The 21690-nt window shown below is 34.0% G+C and overlaps 1 protein-coding gene across 8 annotated transcripts in view; it reads left to right on the plus strand.

The window, feature by feature from the left end:
• Positions 1 to 21690, plus strand: part of GSK3B (glycogen synthase kinase 3 beta) — a 173497-nt gene that overhangs the window by 96715 nt on the left and 55092 nt on the right. For all 8 annotated transcript variants that reach the window (XM_084871680.1, XM_084871677.1, XM_084871682.1 and 5 more), the window contains 4 exons: positions 392 to 502; positions 7101 to 7231; positions 8233 to 8339; positions 16140 to 16237. In XM_084871680.1, the coding sequence (XP_084727806.1) occupies positions 392 to 502; positions 7101 to 7231; positions 8233 to 8339; positions 16140 to 16237 (447 nt within the window). The remainder of the gene's footprint in view (positions 1 to 391; positions 503 to 7100; positions 7232 to 8232; positions 8340 to 16139; positions 16238 to 21690) is intronic.

Here is a 21690-nt window from a genome sequence, read left to right on the forward strand (position 1 = left end):
CAGAGCTAGAGCTAGAAATACACTGTTGTAGTTCCCAATTCAATACTTGCTTTACTGCTATGACACCTTTCTTGATAGGCTATTAGGGCATTGCTTTTCAAATTAGAAAATGTGAAATTTTGTGCTAGGTGATATCCTTTAAAATCATATAACCTAAATAATAGCTTAAATATGATTAAGAATCTTAATAGTACTGAAAAAGTGTGGTAGATGGCTTTTATTATTGTGGTTATATTCTGATTTAATTTTGTATAAATAAAATTGAACACATTCTAATTTTTTAATGTGAATAAGTGAGTATATACTCTTATTAAATATTTATTCTAGTTTGAATATTTAAAAACTAGCGTCTAATCTTGTTATTTTGTTTGTTTTTAATAAACTTTTTCAGAAAGATGAGGTCTATCTCAATCTGGTGCTGGACTATGTTCCGGAAACAGTATACAGAGTTGCCAGACACTATAGTCGAGCCAAACAGACGCTTCCTGTGATCTATGTCAAGGTATGTGAAAATGGAGCAATTTTCCATTTTAAAAAAGTACTTATAATGAGACAGGGAGAGGGCTATGTGTTTTATAACTACATTATCACATCTAATACTAATGAGGGAAGCTGCAAAGTAGGTATTGCTAGAGCTTCATTAAATTCTTATACAGATTTAAAGTGTGAAGCCTTTACTTTTTAAACTTTAATGACTCAGGTATTAAAGTTACTTGTCATCTCTCTGACAAGTGAATTTTTCACAGACAATTATGGACTTAATTTTGCTAGGCATAGCACCTATTTATTTAATTTCTGATATACTTATTGTACCACAGACTGAAATAAGAGCAATCATACCACGAAATTTTGAAATAGTTATGAGTATGATCAAATTCAATGTTTGATTGCCACTTACATATACATTGTGTCTGTAGTCGAAGTTTCAACTTTTGATAATTTTAAATATGCATAGATTCTTTCAAGGTGTTATTTTATTTTTGGTACCTAATACCAATGTCATATTTTTTATTTTATAGAACTCATGACAGAGTGGCTAGGAATTTATCCAGCATAATTGTGATTAAATATCCAGTTATTTATATTTCAGTATATCTTATGTATATTTTTAAAATTTACTTGTTAGAATTGGGATCCAAGTAAGGCCCCTATATTGCAGCTGACAGATGTGCTGCTGCTGCTTTTAATTGATTTGAGAGAGAGAGAGAGAGATCAATTTGTTGTTCTACTTATTTATTGCAACCTTGGCATATGTGCTGCTTAATGTTGTTTTAATCTCTCTCTCCTTTTCCCTCTCCCCTCATTCTCTCTCTTCTCCCTCTCATTTTCTTTCTCTCTCTCCTCCCCACCCCCTTCAGTTTTTTGGTCTGGATTTTATGTCTGGATCACTACAGTACAATGTACTATATTACTACTCTTCTTTGTATTTCCTGTAAATTTGATAATAGATAATTTTTTTTTTGTAGGAATCAAGACTATTTCATATACAGTTTTGGGTGCTTTCCTAAGGAAAAACATAATATCTTTCTTTTTGTGATGCTTGTAGCCATTGATAATAATTGCCTAAATCCATTAATTCACTAATGGACATAAAATTTTTTAATGTTGTTATTCCTTCTTAATTTATAAGCTAGAATAGTTCCATAAATAGAAACTTTCCTTGTCAGCTATTTCATTACCCTGAAGTACAGTTTATATAAGACAGGATATATATTTGATTATTTTCCTTTATCAAAATTTATAATAATTTATTGGTTCCATAGCACCCCCCAAAGATGACCAAGGAGTTATTTGTTGTTGTTGTGTTTGTTTTAAAGCTTCTTAGACAAGTCTTAGTAATCTTTGATAGCTTCCTTGTTTTCTATTAGTACTCTAGGTTCATCTTATACATTTCTTCTGCAGAGTTAGAATGAGCCTTTTCTTAAAGGGGAACTTATTCTTTTAGTGGGAGATGGTATTCAGAGATCACAGTCTGGATATTGGGGATGCTACTTACCAAAGAGTTGGTTATTATTTTTAGGTCTTTTTAGTGGACAGAGCTAGGAAATATGTGGATGTTTGTTTTCAAAGGCAAAATGCATCTTTTTATTCATCCCAATGATAAATACACTATGAGTTCATATTAATATTTCTTTTTTTTTTAATATATATTTTTATTGATTTCAGAGAGGAAAGGAGAGGGAGATAAAAACATTAATGAAGAGAAAGGAACATTGATTGGCTATCCCCTGCATGCCCCCTACGGGGGATGGAGCCCGAAACTTGGGCATGTGCCCTGACCAGGAATCGAACCCTGACCTCCTGGTCCATAGGTAGATGCTCAGTAACCCAGTCACACCAGCTGGGCTATCTTCTTAATTAAATTTTGAGGGGGTTTAACAATCCTCCATCTCTATTTCCTTTTCTTTACACTAAAAATTCCATTTTTTAATGCAGTATAATTAGTTACTTGTTCTGTCCCATTCTATACATACAATAGTCTTAGGATAGCAATACCAGTACTACAATACCAACTGAAAATAATTGAAAATCTTTTCGCAGCTCTTTTTTATTCCCATGATACATTCCATTAGATCAGTGGTTCTGAACCTTTCTAATGCCACTACCCTTTAATACAGTTGCTCATGTTGTGGTGACCCCAACCATAAAATTATCTTCGTTGCTACTTCATAACTGTAATTTTGCTACTGTTAATGAATCATAATGTAAATATCTGTGTTTTTCCGATGGTCTTAGGCGACGCTGCCAGCAGTTCTCAACCTGTGGATCGTAACTGCCTGACCTGTTGGTCCGGTCATCCCTAACTGCCCTCCCTTGCCAGGCTGGTTGCCCCTAACTGCCCTCCCCTGCAGGCCTGGTCCCTCCCCAACTGCCCTTCCCTGCAGGTCTGGTTGCCCCCAACTGTCCTCCCCTGCAGGCCTGGTCGCCCTCAACTGCCCTCCTCTCCTGGCCATCTTGTGTCAACATGGGGGCAGCCATTTGTGTATTGGAGTGATGGTCAATTTGCATATTACTGTTTTATTAAGATTATAGATTGTTTTAAACTTTTTTAAAGTTAATTTACCATCAAAATAGAAAATATATAGTTCTAAAGTAATATCTATAAAATAAGATATATGCAATTTAATAAGTTTAGCTTTTATCCGTTTCCTCTACCCTATACCTCCCCACTTCCAGAATTGAATATTCAAAAATTTTAAGTAAATGTATATAATTGTTTTATCACCCCACCTCCTTTTTATCTAAATGGTTATATAATGTATACATTCTTCAACCTTGCTTTTTAAATTAAAAATGTAAAAAATAAATAAACAATAAAAATTATTCTGGGGAGAGAGAGAGAAAGAGAGAGCGAGCTATTTTGCCTTTCTTTTTTACAGTTGTACATATTAGTCTGTTGCATGACTATATTCTAATTTATTCAGCTGATCACTTGTTAATGGGCATATTGTTTTTTACTTAAGTAACTTTTGCCCATAGACCTCACCATTTAATATGAACTTACTTGGCATACATGTTATCGAAATGGCAATTGTAGTTTTTTGTGACTCTTTAACTTTCATGTTTTCTGGGGGAATTGAGTATGTTTGATGATTTTATTGCTTCAGACCTCTTTCTTCACCCGTTTTATAGTACTGGTTACTTTATATATAGTTGATGATAGCTATATACGTTAAGTTTTTGAGTACCTTTGCTTTTTTGATTAACAGCTTTCATAATTAAGTGAATGTTTAAACACAATTCTAAAATGGATACCTGGCAAATCATTGATTTTGAAATATTTAAAATTAATAAATACATGTTTAAGAATTGGGTCTGGGTACATAAGAGCTGGATATATTTTTGTGAATCATGAATAAAATTGTTATTCTATTAGTTTTAAATAGGTTTAGTAGCACAGAGGAGAGAGGACATAGGACTTGAAGTTAGATTTGATAATTTTACAACTGTTTCAGATTGTGTTCAGACTGCTAATTGGGCCTCATTCATCTCTTGTAAAATTTAGGACAAATGTGTATATCACAGAATGATTATAATAATTAAATAAATGGTGAAACACTTGGTTTTACAGTATTTGTTAAATAAATCTCAAATTTCAAAATGTAATAGATATCTGAGTTTCTAAGAGTTTATCATTCTAGTCTTTTTAACTTCATGACCAAGCAATTTAATCATTATGTTCTTGCACTTTTAGTTAATAGGATAAGAATAAGGAAAAAATAAAGAAATAATAATTTAAAGAGGCATACTTACCCAAGACTCTGCAGAATATTAAGTATATGATACTGGACAAATCGCTTAACCTATGTGTCTCAGTTACTTTATATGTAAAATAGAAAAATAGTTGTACCTATTACATAAGGGTTAAATAAAGGAATACATGTAAAGCTCTTAGTACAATGACCAGTTGTTTATCTTGTTATTGCTTTCTATTAGTAAGCCTCTCAGTTATCCTATAAATATACTTTTACAGACTCAAAGATATAAAAAGTCATTTTTTATATTGACTTTTCAAAAGATAAAATGAAGAGAATGGGAGATAGAATAGATCTTTCAGAGGAATGAATATTATAAAAAGATAGTTTAACCGCATTTAAACTCTTAAGCAAATTTAGCAAAGAAAACATTTTTTTCCATTGATTCTTGCTAACCTACACATCAGTGTCTTTAATAAAGTCTCTCCTTTAGTAAATTAATGTCTGTGAACTCTTATGGGACTTTTTTTTTTTTTTTTTTTTAAGTGACAGTGAAGTAAACTCTTAAAACTCTAAGAGAAAACTTTAGGACTTGGAGATTGGTGCTGTGAACAATGATACAATATTAAAATTATGAAGCTTTTAAAAAGTTACATGAATGACCTGACTGGTGTTGCTCAGTTGGTTGGAGCAATATCCTGAGCACTGAAAGGTTGCAAGTTCAATTTCCTCTCAGGACATATACCAGGTTGCAGCTCCAATCCCTGGTTGGGGTGCATAAGGGAGGCAACCTATCGATGTTTCTCTTTCGCATCAATGTCTGTCAGTTTCTCCCTCCTTCCTTCCCTCCCTGTCCCTTCTTCTCTCACTAAAAATCAGTGGGAAACATGTTCTTGGTGAGAAATTTTTTTTTTTTAAGTTATTAAATATCTACATTCCTTAATTCTAACTTTGGTGGCAAAATGTTGACCTAATTGAAGATCTTATCTATGCATTTTAAATTATGCTTCATTTTAAAGAAGGATTAAACTTTTCCAGTTGTAGTTCAATATAATGTTAAGGATGCACTGAAATTACCTGTCTGCAGTTTTCATCATGGCCTGTTGGAAGGAAAGCAGGTCTCATGTTAACTTGAATTAATAACTAAGTCTTAACAGTAGCCTCTAAATATGGTGCCTTGTGACAATGCTCTATCTCAGAGGTCCTCAAACTTTTTAAAGTGGGGGCCAGATCACGGTCCCTCAGAGAGCTGGAGGGCCGGACTATATGAACTACTAATTCCTACTGTAACACATTGGCTGCGCTCACTGCCCAAAAAACCTGGCGGGCAGGATCAGACTCCCCTGGGGGCTGCATGTGGCCCGCGGGCCGTAGTTTGAAGACCCCTGCATCTGAACTTTAGTTATCGGTTTTGTTGTTTTTTATCAAGTTACTGTTATGTTTGGGTTGAATCATTTCAAAAAGTCTTTCCAAGGTGAGAAGTCACAAAAATTTAGTGAACCAGAACATAGACCTTGGGATAAACAGGAGGTTTAAGATACACTTGATCCTTCAATGCAGGGATAAGGGTGCTGACACCCTCCCCTACTTCCACTTCTAGTCAAAAATTCACCTCTATCTTTTGACTCCCCCAAAATTTAACAGCCTATTATTAACAGAAGTCTTACTGATAATATAAATAGTTGATTAATAACATTTTGAATGATATATATATTATATACTATATTCTTAAAATAATCTAGGGAAAAGAAAATGTAAGGAAATCAAATGAAAATACAATACATTTACAGTACTACACTGCATTTATTGATATTCTTAAGTTCACATCACCTGTTTATGTAAGATTTATCATCTGATAAATCATCTTTTAGTACCTGTATCATCATTTTCTTGTAAAACATTATAGATATTATATGTATTACTAACACTAAGCATAAATATTGAAAAGATAATATGAAAAAGAAGTTCAGTTTATTTATAGTTATAACAATTCATGCATTAAAAATAAAGAAGCAACAATATAACTTTATGGTAGCCTCGTGTTATAGATATGATTGCTTCACAGTAGTAAGGAAATCTCCCCCTAAATCATTTAATATTATTTGTTGAATAAAATCCACATATAAGAGGACCCATGAAGTTCAAACCCATGTTGTTCAAGAGTCAGCTGTATTCTCTTTCTTTATAAAGTCTCCCTGTCTCCCCCAGTCAAGAGTCTGATTCTTTCTTCTATGCAGACCCAATTTCTTGGTGCTTTTTTCTGAGTAAAATTTGAACAAATACTCTTTAAAATTATGTCAGTAGTCAGCTAGAATCTGTTCTTAAATGTCATTTTTGAAAGATATTAATAGGAAGCATAGTGATGCTATTAATGGGGTCATTAATATCTTGATAGGCCATTGATTATAGATTTTCTCAGTTCACATGTGAATTTTTCCAGGCCTCTTTATCAATAACCTCTGGGACTGACATCTCAGAAAAATTATTCTGAAGATGAAACTGCAAATACTTTAAAAGAATGATGAACTTAAAAACTGAAGACTTGGCTTTTGGTCTAAACTTTCTTATTAGTCATATGATTTGAAATATCTCTCTGAGCTTTTTATCCGTTTGACAAATCCATGGACATCTTGGATTTGTTTTGCAATCTTAGTATAATAAAATATTATAAGGCACATTGTAAAATTTTCTTTTTTAAGTTAGTAAAGGATGGTATAAATATATTATATAGTTAATGAAACTTTAATTAACTAATTAACATAGAAATGACATGAAACTTGTTAAAGGAAGATTGAGTACTTATAATCCCCAGCATTTCACCTTATCTGTTACTTTATTTACCGCTTAAGGATTCTAATTGTTTGGGAGAAAAACTATTCAGTTAATTTTTGCTATTTTTTCCAGTTGTATATGTATCAGCTGTTTCGAAGTTTAGCCTATATTCATTCCTTTGGAATCTGCCATCGGGATATTAAACCACAGAACCTCTTGTTGGACCCTGATACAGCTGTATTAAAACTCTGTGACTTTGGAAGGTAAGTTTGCTCTATTTTCTTCTCCCTTCCCTCTTTTATAATATCAGTCTAAAAATATTGTAACGCTTATTCAGGGACTATAGACTAGTGCAGCTTCAGATAGTTTGGTAAATTCTGTCAGAATTATAAATGCATATAGTCATCTAGCAATTTAATTCTTAGGAATTATTCTCTTAGAAATATAAAACAGTGTATATACAAGGATTTTTGTCACAGCATTGTTTATCAGTGTCTGTCATTAAGAAAATGACCATATAAATAATGGCATGTGGTAGCTCTATAAATTGAAAAGGAATCATTTTTGAGAAATTCTAAATTTAAAAAGCAAGGTCAAGCCTTGGCCAGTGTGACTCATTTGGAGCCTCATCCCATACACGAAAGGTGGTTGATTCTATTCCTGGTCAGGGCACATGCCTAGGTTTTAGGTTTGATATGGGTTGGGGCATGTGTGGGGGGGCAACTGATTGACATTTCTGTCTCTCTCTCACTCAAATCAATAAACATATCCTTGGATGAGGATTGTTTAAAAAGCAATCATTGAGCAGAGGGCAGGGACACAGCCTGCAGATCTGGTCATGATGTGATGCTGTAATGGATAATTTGCATAGTTCTCTTATTATTAGTATAGATAATCTGTTGCTATGCTTCGGTGGGGATGGGTACTTCTTACTTTTCAACTCTTTCTTTGTATTTCAGAGGTGGAATTTAGGGAACCAGAGGATCAGATGAAATTTAGCATTTATCCTTCTGTGACTTTTTATCTCTTTTATCTTAGGTGACAGTTGACAAATGTAGTCTTTAAAAATTATTCTTATTTTAAAATTATTATATTACTAAAATTATGTTTCTTTTGTCTGAAATAATTATGGTTCATATTTTCTTTTTCATGTATGACATGAATGGAATTACATGAACCTTAGATATAAACATTTAATTTTGTGCATGATAGCAATTTTAAGGTTTAGTTAGTTTTAAATTTTTCTGCTTTTTATTTTTGTTAGTGCAAAGCAGCTGGTCCGAGGAGAACCCAATGTTTCGTATATCTGTTCTCGGTACTATAGGGCACCAGAGTTGATCTTTGGAGCCACTGATTATACCTCTAGTATAGGTAAGTACCAAGTCAGAATGTAAATGGCTTGTAACTATTAATTGAATCTTGTTTTCAGTAATTTAGTATTAGTAACCTATACTTTCACTTAAATATAATGATGGGTACACCCTAAAATGTGTTTTTTCTTAACATAAGCAAAAATATGTATAGTATTTAAAATTTTAAATATACTTACTATCAACTTTTAGGTTTCTTGGATTTTTCAAATAATCACCCCCAACAAGCCTATATTTGGACTCCCTTTTTATAGTTAGGACACTTGCCTCTTAACACTCTGGAATACTTGTAAACAAACAAAAACACAGTTATTTAGAAGTGTACTAGCACAAGTACATTTTAGAAATATTTTAAACGATGTTTAAAGTAAAAGAGTAGCTGGTTTGACTAGTTTATTGTCATATTTGGATATAACCAGAGCTAAGACTAATGGCTCCGATTCTATTGTCTTACTAAGAAATGGTAGAATGAAAACAAATGGCTTCTTTAAGATAAGGAATTGGTTTTACAGACCTGTGAAGAAACAGGTATTCTGTGGTGATAGTGACATTGAAATTGGGATCCAGGCCTACTTCTACTACTCAGTAGCTTTACCTTGGACAAGTCACTCTACTTCCTTATCTGTGAAGTAAGTTTGTTATACTAGATAGCCTTGAAAGATTGCTTTTACCATGAATTAAAGTATGAAATAGAATACTGTTTTGGCTTAATTTCCAAATAATCAGAAAATTCAGTGTGCTAAAGCACTTTATGTTTTTGTGCCTTTTGTTTAGTTCTGTTTTATTCTTTTGGAGAATATCATCCATTTGTCCTCTGAAGTTATAAGAACAGAAGAGATTTTGGTGTCTGCCAAATAGTGAATGATAAATATCTTGATTTTGGTAATTTGCCTGAGTTAACATGTATTGAAGACCACTAGTATAAAATTGCCACCTGAATGTTTTCATTTCATCTTCTGTGACAACCACTAAGCAATAGTATTCCTTTTTCTTTTTAGCAATAGTATTCCTTAATATTTTACTCCTTGTCTCCCATATTTGTACCTAGAATCATGCCTAAGAAAGTGTTTCCATTTTTTGTTTTATGAAAGTGTAATTATTTCCCTGCAATTTTTCTATTCTTGTCTTCTGAGGTGAATTATTCTGTATTACAGAGGAAAGAAATTAATTGATATTATCTTTCATCTAATTAGCTAGGTAAAGGGATATTTTTAAACCTAGATAGAAATAAATAAATTACATTAATAAGGAGATACATTTTCCCACTTGATTTTAAGAGTTAGTATTACTATAGGCTTTGAGTAAAGTAAACATTTTCTTGCAGATTCATATTTGCTTTAATTAACAATTACCTAATAGATCAAGGAGGGCCTTTTTTTTTTTGGTCTGTGATTGCAAAATAGGTATCTTTGTTGTCATTACTTTGAACTGGATAAAATCAACTTGAATTTCTTAAATGAATTTAATATCATTTTACTAGGTTAGTAAAAGGTAATCACTGGAGTAGGGATTTTCAATTCTCTCTTTATAGTGCATCTTACCACATCTGACCTCTTAAATTATTTGTTGTCCCATGCCATTTCAATATTCTTCCTCCCTGTTGGTAGATGGGAAAGCCCAGCAATGATTATGTTCATCTGTCTGAAGCACTTGATTATTGGTTTATCAAAACCCAGCAATCTCAGGCATCCAGAAACTGAAAATTAGCTTAACCTTAAAGGAAGACTTAATGGTGGGCTATATGTAGAGTGGCCATATAATTTATATTCCCATTTGGAGAGAAAGTATATGCTTTAGTAATTATTCCAGAGCAATAGATTTAAACCAAGACTCTTTTGGGTAAGCCAGAATGTATGCTTTAAATTATGTTTTAATTTATTAATTATGTTTTTAACAGTTTTCCTCAGAGATTAAGGTTTTCACTTTGACTTAAAAAAATGAATTATTTTGTTATTTGTGAAATAAAGTATATTTTTCTGTCTTTACACTTTAAAATAGTAACATATTTAAGAACTTTTTTCCCCCCTATCTATATTTCTGACAACATAAACTTCAAATATTTAAAGTCCTAAAATTTTTTCTCAGAATTTACATTGGTTTAAACTCTGTGTTCAGGATATTGAACCCTAGGTTGTTGCTACTCTTTAAGCACCTGATCATATCCAAAGATGTCTCACTTTGCCTTATTTTTAACTATGATAAGTAGCTAATCATGCCCTATGTTTTGGTACTGTAATTTCCTGTCTTGGTTATTGAAGATTCAGACACCTGACATTTGATGATAAGTAAACCATTTGGGGGGGGAATATTATGATTGGTCTTGATTTCCCCTTGAGTAAGTTTAACACTTAATTTTTAAAATGCATTTAGAATAGTTTGGACTCTTCTTGGAGACACACATCAGATACTCAAACAAGGGAGCAGGCTCCAGCAGAAAAATTATGGAGGGAGACAAATTGAGTCTGGGAGAGGCCATTACTACATGATCGGAACCATCACATCCCAAAGAGGACTTTGTTACTTGTTAAAAGGAAGCTTTTTAGATTAAGAAGAGAGAGTATTACATAACCAGACACCTGGAGAAGAGAAACCATGGGGAGATAAAGAAACAGCCCGCATATGAAAGAAAAGCAGGCATCACCAGAAAAGAAAATAAACAAAATGGAGGCAAGCAACCTGTCAGAGAAAGACTTTAGAGAAATGGTCATAAGGTGGCTGAAAAATGGAAGACAAATCTGGCAATATGTGTAAGAACCAAGAGGAAATGAAGAAGAACCAAGGAGAAATGAAAAATGACATCACTGCTGTAAAGAACTCAATAGAAAGCATCAAGAGTAGACTAGAAGAAGCAGAAGACCCCATCAGTGAGCTAGAAGACAATGTAGGAAAAAATATCCCAAGTAGAGCAGCTTCTAGAGAAAAAAAAAATTAAAAAGCAGGAGGAGAGCCTACGGGAATTTTGGGACAAAACGAAACAAAACAACATCCGCATTATAGGGATTCCAGAAGGAAAGGAAAGTGAGCAAGGACTAGAAAACGTGTTTGAAGAAATAATGACAGAAAACTTCACTGATATAGGGAAGAAAAAACCCACACAAATCAAAGAATCTCACAAATCCCAAGCAGAATTAACCCCAAGAGACCAATGCCAAGGCACATTATAATTATATCGGCAAACACCAACGACAAAGTAAGAATCTTAAAAGCAGCCAGAGAGAGAGAGAGAGAAAGTTACATATAAAGGATCCCCCATCAGACTAGCAACTGATTTCTCAACAGAAACACATCAAGCCAGAAGGAAATGGAATGAAATATACAAAGTCATGCTAAGGAAGGGTCTGAATCCAAGAATACTGTACCCAGCAAGGCTATCAAAATTGAAGGTGAACTGAGGAGCTTTGCAGACAACAAAGAACTAAGAGAGTTTATTACCACCACACCAGCAATACAAGAAATGCTAAAAGGTCTGCAGTTAAAAGAAGAAAGAAGAGCAAAGAAGGAACACAGGGGTAAAGAATAAAAATGGCAACAAATAAGTACCTATCAATAATAACTTCAAATGTAAATGGATTAAATGCACCAATCAAAAGACACAGACTGGATAAGAAAACACGACCCATATATCTGCTGTCTACAAGAAACCCACTTCAGAAAAAAAGATGCACACAGACTGAGAGTGAAGGGATGGAAAAAGCTCTTTCGGGCGGTGGAAATGAAAAAAAAGCTGGGGTAGAAATACTTATCTCTGACAAATTAGATCTCAAAGAGAAGAACATAAAAAGAGATAAGGAAGGCCACTTCATAATACTAAAGGGAACAGTCCAAGAAGAAGAAATAACTGGTAAACATATAGTCATCCAATACAGGAGCACCCAAATACATTAAAACACACACACACACACACACACAAAACAAACAAACAAACAAAAAAACTCCTGGAGGATATCAAGGGAGCGATTAACAGCAATACAATCATAGTAGGAGACTTTAATACCCCATTATCACCATTGGACAAATCCTCTAAACAAAAAAACAGCAAAGAAACATCAATGCTAAATGACTCACTAGACAAGATGGAATGAATTGACATCTTCATAACATTTCACCACAAAGCCACAGAATGTACATTCTACGCGAGTGCACATGTGTCATTTTCAAAGATAGACCATATATTGGGTCATAGGCAAAGTCTCTTCAAATTCAAGAAGATAGAAATCATATTAAGCATCTTCTCAAATCACGTGGCATAAGGAAATCAACTACAATAAAAACAATCCAAAACACTCAAACACATGGAGACTAAACAGCATGCTATTAAACAATGATTTGGTTATTAGACAGATCAAAGAAGAAATAAAAAACATCATGGCAATAAACCGAAAAGAAAACAAAACAATCCAAAATCTATGGGACACAACGAAAGCAGTCTTGAGAGGGAAGTTCATAGCTCTGCAAGCCTACTGCAAAAAACAAGGAACAATGGTAAAAATTATCTAACCCTACAACTCAAAGAGTTAGAAAAAGAGCAATAAGAAAAGCCCAGTGTAAGCAGAAAGAAGAAAATAATAAAGTTCAGAGTGGAGATAAATGACATAGAGATGACAAAAACAAAACAAAAAAAAAAAAAACCAAGAGCTGGTTCTGTGAAAAGGTAAATAAGATTGATGAACCTCTAGCCAGTCTCATCAAGAAGCAAAGGGAATGCACCCAAATAAACAATCAGAAATGAAAGAGGAGAAAAAACAATAGATCCCACCAAAATACAAAGGATTGTTAAAAATACTATGAACAACTCTATTCCAACAAACCGCACAACCTGGAGGAAATGGACATATTCCTAGAAAAATACAATCTTCCAAAACAGGAAGAATCTAAACATTTCAATAGGCCAATAACTATGGACGAAATTGAAGCAGTCATCAGAAAGCTTCCAGCAAAAAAAAAGCCTGGGTCCAGACTGCTTGACAGGGGAGTTTTACCAACATTCAAGTAAGAACTAAAAGATATCCTCCTCAGACCATTTCAAAAAATTCAAGAGGAAGGAATACTTCCAAGCTCTTTCTTTGAAGCCAGCATCACCCTAATCCCAAAACCAGATAAAGGCAACACAATGAAAGAGAATTACAGGCCAATATTCCTCATGAACATAGATGCCAAAATCCTCAACAAAATTCTAGCAAATCGGATCCAGCAGTACATCAGAAAGATCATACACCATGACCAAGTAGAATTTTCCCAGGGATGCAAGGATGATACAATATCTGCACATCAATAAACGTGATACATCCTATAAACAAATTGAGAGATAAAAATCACAGTCATATCAATTAATACATAAAAAGCATTTGACAAAATCCAACACCCTTTCTTGATGAAAACTCTCAACAAGGTGGGAATAGAAGGACCATACCTCAACATAATAAAAGCTATATATGATAAACCTACAGCCAACATCATACTCAATGGGCAAAAACTAAAACCATTTTCCCTAAGAACAGGAACAAGACAGGGATGCCTACTCTCACCACTCCTGTTTGTCATAGTAATGGAAGTATTAGCCATTGCAATTAGACAAGAAGAAGCAATAAAAGGCATCCAAATTGGAAAAGAAGAAGTAAAGCTGTCTCTATTTGCAGATGACATGATATTGTACATAGAAAACCCTAAAGACTCCCATCAAGAAATTAATATACTTAATAAATGAATTCAGCAATATTGCAGGAATCAAAATTAATGCCATGAAATGTATGGCATTTTTATACACCAATAGTGAACTTACAGAAAGAGAAACTAAAAAAGCAATCTCATTTACCATTGCACCAAAAAAATTATGATGCCTAGGAATAAACTTAACTAAGGAGGTAAAAGACTTATACGTAAAAAACTACAGTACACTGAAAAAGATAGGGGAAGACATAAAGAGATGGAAGAACATACCATGTTCATGGATTGGTAGAATCAACATCATTAAAATGTCCATACTACCCATAGCAATCTATAAATTCAATGCACTCCCATTAAAATACCAATGGCATCTTAAGACCTAGAAAGACCTCTCCAAAAATTCATCTGGAATAAAAATTTTTTTAAAAGACGCTGAATAGCCATAGCAATCCTGAGAAAGAAGAACAAAGTAGGTTGGATCTCTATACCAGATTTCAAGCTGTATTACCATGTCATTGTTTTCAAAACAGCCTGATAATGGCTTAAGAACAGACATATAGCTCAATGGTATAGAACAGAGAACCGAGAAATTGACCCAAACCCCTATGCCCAATTAATATTTGACAAAGGAAGTATGAACATACAATGGAGTCAAGGCAGTCTCTTCAATAAATGGTATTGGGAAAATTGGACATATATATGCAAAAAAAATGAAACTAGACCACCAACTTACACCATACACAAAAATAAACTCAATATGGATACAGGACTTCAACATAAGATGGGAAAGCATAAAAATATTTGAGGAATCCATAGGCAGAGAAATCTCAGACATACGCCAAAGCAATTTCTTCACCAATATCGCTCCTAGGGCAATGGAAACTAAAGAGAAAATAAACAAATGGGACTACATCAAAATAAAAAGCTTTTGCAAAGCAAAAGAAACCAACAAAACAACAAAAAAGCCCACTGTATGGGAGAACATATTTGCAGATGTTATCACTGACAAAGCTTTAATCTCCAACATCTACAGGGAACTTATACAACTTAATAAAAGGAAGATAAATGATCCAATAAAAAAAAAATGGGCAGCAGAACTAAATAGAATCTTTTCGAAAGAAGACAGAAGGAAGGCCAAGAGACAAATGAAAATATGCTCAAAATCACTAATTATTGGAGAGATGCAAATCAAGACAACAATGCCGTACCATCTCACACATGTCAGAATGGCTATCATCCACAAATCAACAAATGACAAGTGCTGGCAAGAATGCAGAGAAAAAGGAACCCTCCTTTACTGTTGGTGGGAATACAGACTGGTGCAGCCACTGTGGAGAATAGTATGGAGTTTCCGCAATAAAAATGGAATCTCCCATTTGACTCAGACATCCCACTTCTAGGAATATATCCTAAGAAATTAGAAACAATAATCAGAAAGGATATATGCACCCCTATGTTTATAGCAGCACAATACACCATAGCTAAGGTTTGGAAACAGCCTAAATGCCCTTCAGCAAATGAGTGGTTTAGAAAACTAGTAAATCTACACAATGGAATACTACGCTACTATGAAACAGAAGGAATTCTTAACCATTTCCAGTAGCATGGATGAACCTGGAGAGTCTTATGTTAAGTGAAATAAGCCAGGCAATGAAAGAAAACTACATGATCTCACTCATTTATGGAAAATAAATAACATTATAACCTGATAAACAGAAAGATAGATACAGAGGTAGTATAGCACTGAACAGACTATCAAATTACAGTGGGAAAGCAAGTTAAGTATTGGGGAAGGGGGGAAAGAGATCAACCAAAGGACTTGTATGCATGCATATAAGGACAATAAATGGACACAAGACACTAGTAGGGGATGGGATGAGAGCATGCAACAGGGTTAGGGAGGCTGGGGAGGGGGGGATATATGTACTACTACATGTAATACTTTAAAAATAATATTTATGAAAAAGAAACAAAGAAAAAGAATAGTTTGATGACTTTTTTCCTTTGTTCTAGTTGTACAGTCTTTTGCTTGTGATATTTTTTTCTGATTAAAGTATTAGAATATTTATACAAATACTTTTCAGCTCACCTTAAGCTACACAGTATTAATAAGCCTTTGTTTTGTTTTTCTTTTCAGACGTATGGTCTGCAGGCTGTGTGCTGGCTGAACTGTTGCTAGGACAACCAATATTTCCAGGGGACAGTGGTGTGGATCAATTGGTGGAAATAATCAAGGTAAGGAGGTTGAATTGGAATTTTGAATTGGATGAAATTTTGCTACTGTATTCTAAGTATGCATAAAACACACACACACAACACTTTAAAAAATGGAGAAGGTGATTCAAGATCACATAGCAAGTTCTACTATCGAGGAAGTATAAGACCACAGCCTTTTGAGCTCTAACTGAGTTATTCTGGAAAAAGCCATTTTGGATATCTGATGCATAGAAGGGATAAATCTGTTATTTAAAGTACTTAAAAACTAGAAGATGACTAAATGTATATAAAGTGAATAAAAATAGAATCTCTGTCTTTTTTTTCTAACCAAGTACTCTCTCTTCCTGGTACTTTGCTAACTACATAGGAGATGCTTTTATCTGTTCAGTATATAAATATTCATAAAGTGGAAGACTGAATATCTACATGTATGAGTACACAGATATAAGCAGAATTTTGATCATAGGTTTAATATAATTTTATTATGTCTATCAGCACTTTTATTAACAATACTAAATTAAAAATATTATAACTTGGAATTAATGTTTATCTTAAGAACAGTAGGGGTGAGATTATAATTGTGTTTTTAAATGTAATTTTAAAAAGCTTTTAATATTTGAGCTCTTAAAGAATTTCCAACCCCTCTTTTTAAACATTCTAAAATGTATGTATTGAGATTACTTCATTGGTTCATTCTAAGGTTACAGTTTGACAAAACCAGCAGCTTCTGCTGTCTTTTGGACTTTATTATTGACTAGAGGCCCTGTGCATGAATTCATGTGCCACGGGGTCCCTCAGCCTGGCCTATAAGATCAGGCCAAAACTGGCTCTCCAACATCCCCTGAGTGATCCTGGATTGCTAGGGGCCTCTACTGGTGCATGATCAGGGCCGGGGAGGTTAGCCAGTTAGGGAAAGTCCATGGGAGGGCTCCAGGGCATGTCTGGCCTCTCTCCCTCACTCCTGATTAGCCAGTCCCCAGCAGCAAGTTAACCTACAGGTTGGAGCGTCTGACCCCTGGTAGTCAGTGTAAGTCATAGCAACTGTCTACCCCCTGGTGCTCAGTGCACATCATAGCAAGTGGTTTAGCAGCCTTAGCATATCATTAGCATATTATACTTTGGTTGAATGGAAGACTAGACTCTTAGCATATTAGGCTTTTATTATATAGAATTTTCTAAATGTTTCTTAGAAGTGAAAAATTGAAAATCTCCTTAGAGGTCATAGTCCAGTACTCCATCCAATGCCAGAACCTTCTTAGATACTTTCCTAACACATGGTTTTTCAGTGTTTTCTTGAACTCTTCTAGTCATCTGATGGCTACTTTCTGTGTCTGCACATCTTGAATTCAGTTTTATTGTATTGAGTTACAACTCCTTGGAAGCTTTTACCAGTTTTACACAGGATGGTGATTAAATTACTTTGAAATCCTTGCCGAAACCGGTTTGGCCCAGTGGATAGAGTGTCGGCCTGTGGACTGAAGGGTCCCAGGTTCGATTCCGGTCAAGGGCATGTGCCTTGGTTGCAGGCACATCCCCAGTGGGGGGTGTGCGGGAGGCAGCTGATCGATGTCTCTCTCTCATCGATGTTTCGAACTATCTATCCCTCTCTCTTCCTTTCTGTGAAAAATCAGTAAAACATATTTTTTTAAAAATCCTTGTACTTCATTCTATAAAAATGTTACTTTGGATAAGGTGATTTTGTTAGATATCATTTTATACAAGTGTGGTTGAAAAGATCAGTGTGTATTCAAGAATATTCTTTGCTGTCCATGTAATTTCTTGTAATTTGTACCTGAGACCACTAAGATATTTGCACTCTTTTTTTGGATAACTACCTCTTTGTTCAACAGTTCCTTCTGGATTCCCATATTATACTCAAATCGAAATTCAAATATTTTGATCTTTTTGTTTCCTTATTCCTCATTATCCATATTAATATTCTAATGCAAGGGTTGGCAAACTTTTTCTTTAAAGGGCTAGATAAAATATTTCAGGCATTGGGGCTAAAATGCAAATCATAGAGAGCTATAATGAGAGAAAATAAATTTCCACAGATTTTTTTATTGATGAAATTAAAAAATAGTAACTAAGTACAATTTTTTTTGTAAGACAGTGTACTAATTAGTATAATGGAGTTCTTTTTGCGGACTGTATCATTTAATTGGGATTAAAGTTAGTGTTCACTATCATTAAAATGGTTGTAAATGATTATCCAGAACCCATTAATATTTCTTAAATGTTAGTGTTTTTTAAAAGTGACCAAAAACAAAAGGAAACAGCCCCTAAGTCTTATTGTCATGAATATACAGGGGGTTGACAAAAATAGATTTATAGTTATAAATAGATAATAATACAAATAACTATAAACCTACTTTTGCCAACCCCAGTACAAATCAGCTTGACATATCTTTGTGTTTCATCTAAAATAGTCAAGATTATCTTTGCTTTTAAGTACAGCCCAACCTTATTTTCACCCTAATTTTTAGCAAACACTTAGATTTTCAGTTATATTATGGTTTGTTCAGCACCTGTGCCTATACTCTCCTTTTCCAGCTTAACATTTTTATTATCGAATAGTCTCAGAGAGATTAAATATATTAATTAAATCAGAGTTTAATAAGTATAAAATACTTTTTTCCTAAGTTTTTTGATAGATCAATGATGTTATACAGGTGTTTGCAATTTAATTATATGTTACCTGGTGACATTTCTTCTCCTGTCATATTATAGAGCTCTTGTGTTATTAACAAATTGCAAGGACAACACATTAAACTTTTTCCTATCTTTTCACTCCCCAGAATCTGTATGTACACACCATTACACATAATGGTACTAATTTTTACTTGTAATATACACTGAGTGGCCAGATTGTTATGATCTCTGAACGCATAATAATTTGGCCACTTAGTGTGTGTATGTGTGTGTGTGTGTATGTGTATTAGGGACCCAGTGCATGAATTCATGCATGGGTGGGGTACAGCCAGCCTGGCCAGGGGGAGGGGACATGGGCAGTTGACCAACCTGCCTGCTGGTCGAACTCCTGGTCGTGGGGACAATTTGCATATTATCCTTTTATTATATAGGATTATATAGGATATACACTGAGTGGCCAGATTATTATACGTTCAAAGATCATAATATCTGGCCACTCAGTGTATATCATATGTCATATAGAAACAAAATATTTGATTGCTTCATTTTTATATCATTTAAATTTTTCTATGTTTATTAGTGACTAGAGAAAGCAACTTTTAACAGCTTTTCAATCATGGACCACTTTGAAAATCTATTCATAGCATGGATTCTCCTCCTAAAAAATGATGCATGCCTGAATTTTGCATATGATGTGAGGTGATCCTTGAGCTTTCTGAAGCTCATCCAGGAACCCTAGGTTAAGGGTTAAGTTTTAAAAGCTGCATACAGCTGGATTACTGAAGTTTGGCGACCTCTGGTGTTGACCTATTGAAAAACAAGGCTGCGAGAGAAATACTTGTGTTTATTTCATAGCTTTTGTCAGATTCTTGGCTTTGTTTTCTTTCCTTGAAGAAATAAATCATAATTCCCAATTTTATGTTATTTAGTATCTTGATAAATCATAACTAAATGAATGAAAAAAATGTTAAAACAGGTATGGGTAGGACTTCATACAAATGGAACATATTAATTTAATCACAAGGGGTGAACAGCACTCCCAAAAGGATGTATATAGGCTGATCTCTGATTCTCTGGGTTTTTTCAGCACCTCTCCTCCATATTGATTCAGGAAAGGGAACCAAAGAATAGGTGCTTTTTTCTTTTTCTTTTTTTTTTCTTCAATAAATAGAAAGGTCTTATTATAGATGAATGAGAATAAATATTTTTCCCAATGGTGTGATGATTTTAACATCTCCCCTTCCCTTTATTTTAATTGTGTGAGATATCATACTTACAGAAAATTACATAAAACATTTGTGCAGTTTTATTTCCTGTAAGTCATAAAGGAACTCAGTTTTTTAGGAAATCCAGAAATAACTTGTTTTGTTTTGAATCTTTGTTCAAGGATATATTTATTGATTTTATTTTTTTGAGAGGGAGGAAGGGGCGGTGAGACTAAAACGAAGACCTATTGGTGTATGGGATGATGCTCCAATCAACTGAGCTACAGTTTAAAAGTTTTTAAAAAATTAATTTTCTATCTCTTAAACTTATTGTAAAACCAAAAGGTATACTCAGAAGTAGAAATAGGGGAGTCTGTTTAAATGCCTTATGTTTGTGATATTGATGCATTCAGAATCTTTGTTCTTTATAGTCCTTTTCAGTCTTTAAGTTTGCCTTCCATCTAATGATCCAGACTTTATTCTCTGAATTAACAACTCAACTATTACAGTTATCCAAATCATGCTGTTTCCCACTTCATTCCAGTGTGCAGAATGTGCTTCTAATTCATTTGCTTCCTAGATTCCTTAAATAAAATCAACTCTTAGCTCTCCTTCCAGAACCCTTCCTGAATTCCTTCCTCACTCCAGTTCAGTGTGGCATTTTCACCTCACACATAATCTGTGCTTATGTTGATGTTTTGGTTTTGGCTGGTTGTAGTTGTTTTATGTACAAGTCTTTCTGCCCTAGAGCTCCTTGTAGATCGGAGCTCAATAAATGTTAAGACTAAGTGAATGAGTTAAGAAGCTGAAAAAAGTTTTAAATGTCTCTCAATTATGTCTTACCTTTGCATTCTTACATTCTTTTGCACCTTAGATCATATCTTTGCTTTTTCAAAGATTACATATATTATATATAAAATAAAATAATTCTGATACTTTTAATACTAGCCTTAACTCAAGAACGATAAACTTCTGGTTATATTTAGAAAAGCATCACAGATTACATAATGTTCTATTTTCCTTTTAAATTAATGTCATAGAGAAGTAATTTACATGCAGTAAAATGGAGCTGCTTTAAGTACATAGCTTAATGAGTTTTGACCAACATATTATATATAACCACCATCCTGGTCAAGAATGAAACCATTTCCATCAAACCAAAAATATTAATGTTAGGTCTAGGTAACCAAATATCCTATTGTGCCAGGAGTTACTGATTTGCAAGGATAGTACCAAGTACACAAGAATAGTTGATCACTCTTTCATTCCCCATTATGTCAGTCTCCCATCTTCTGTCTCAGGTACCATTGATCTTCTTTTTGTCAGTACAGATTAGTTTTTCCTATTCTAGAGTTTCATATGAATGTAATCATATAATATGTTTCTTTTGTATCTGGTTCAAGATGGTGTTACTGATTTTCATCCATGTTATTGCTTTTATCAACTATCTCATTTTATGCTGAGTTGTATTCTATTATATGAATACTAGAGGCTCGGTGCATGAATTCATGTGCCAGTGGGGTACCTCAGCCTGGCCTGTGGGATTGGGCCAGAACGGTTCTCCGACATACTCCGAGAGGTCCCAGATTGTGAGAGGGCACAGGCCAGACCAAG

The sequence above is a fragment of the Pipistrellus hanaki genome, assembly GCF_964339955.1.
Source record: "Pipistrellus hanaki genome assembly, chromosome: 2".
NCBI classification, from domain to species: Eukaryota; Metazoa; Chordata; class Mammalia; order Chiroptera; family Vespertilionidae; genus Pipistrellus; species Pipistrellus hanaki.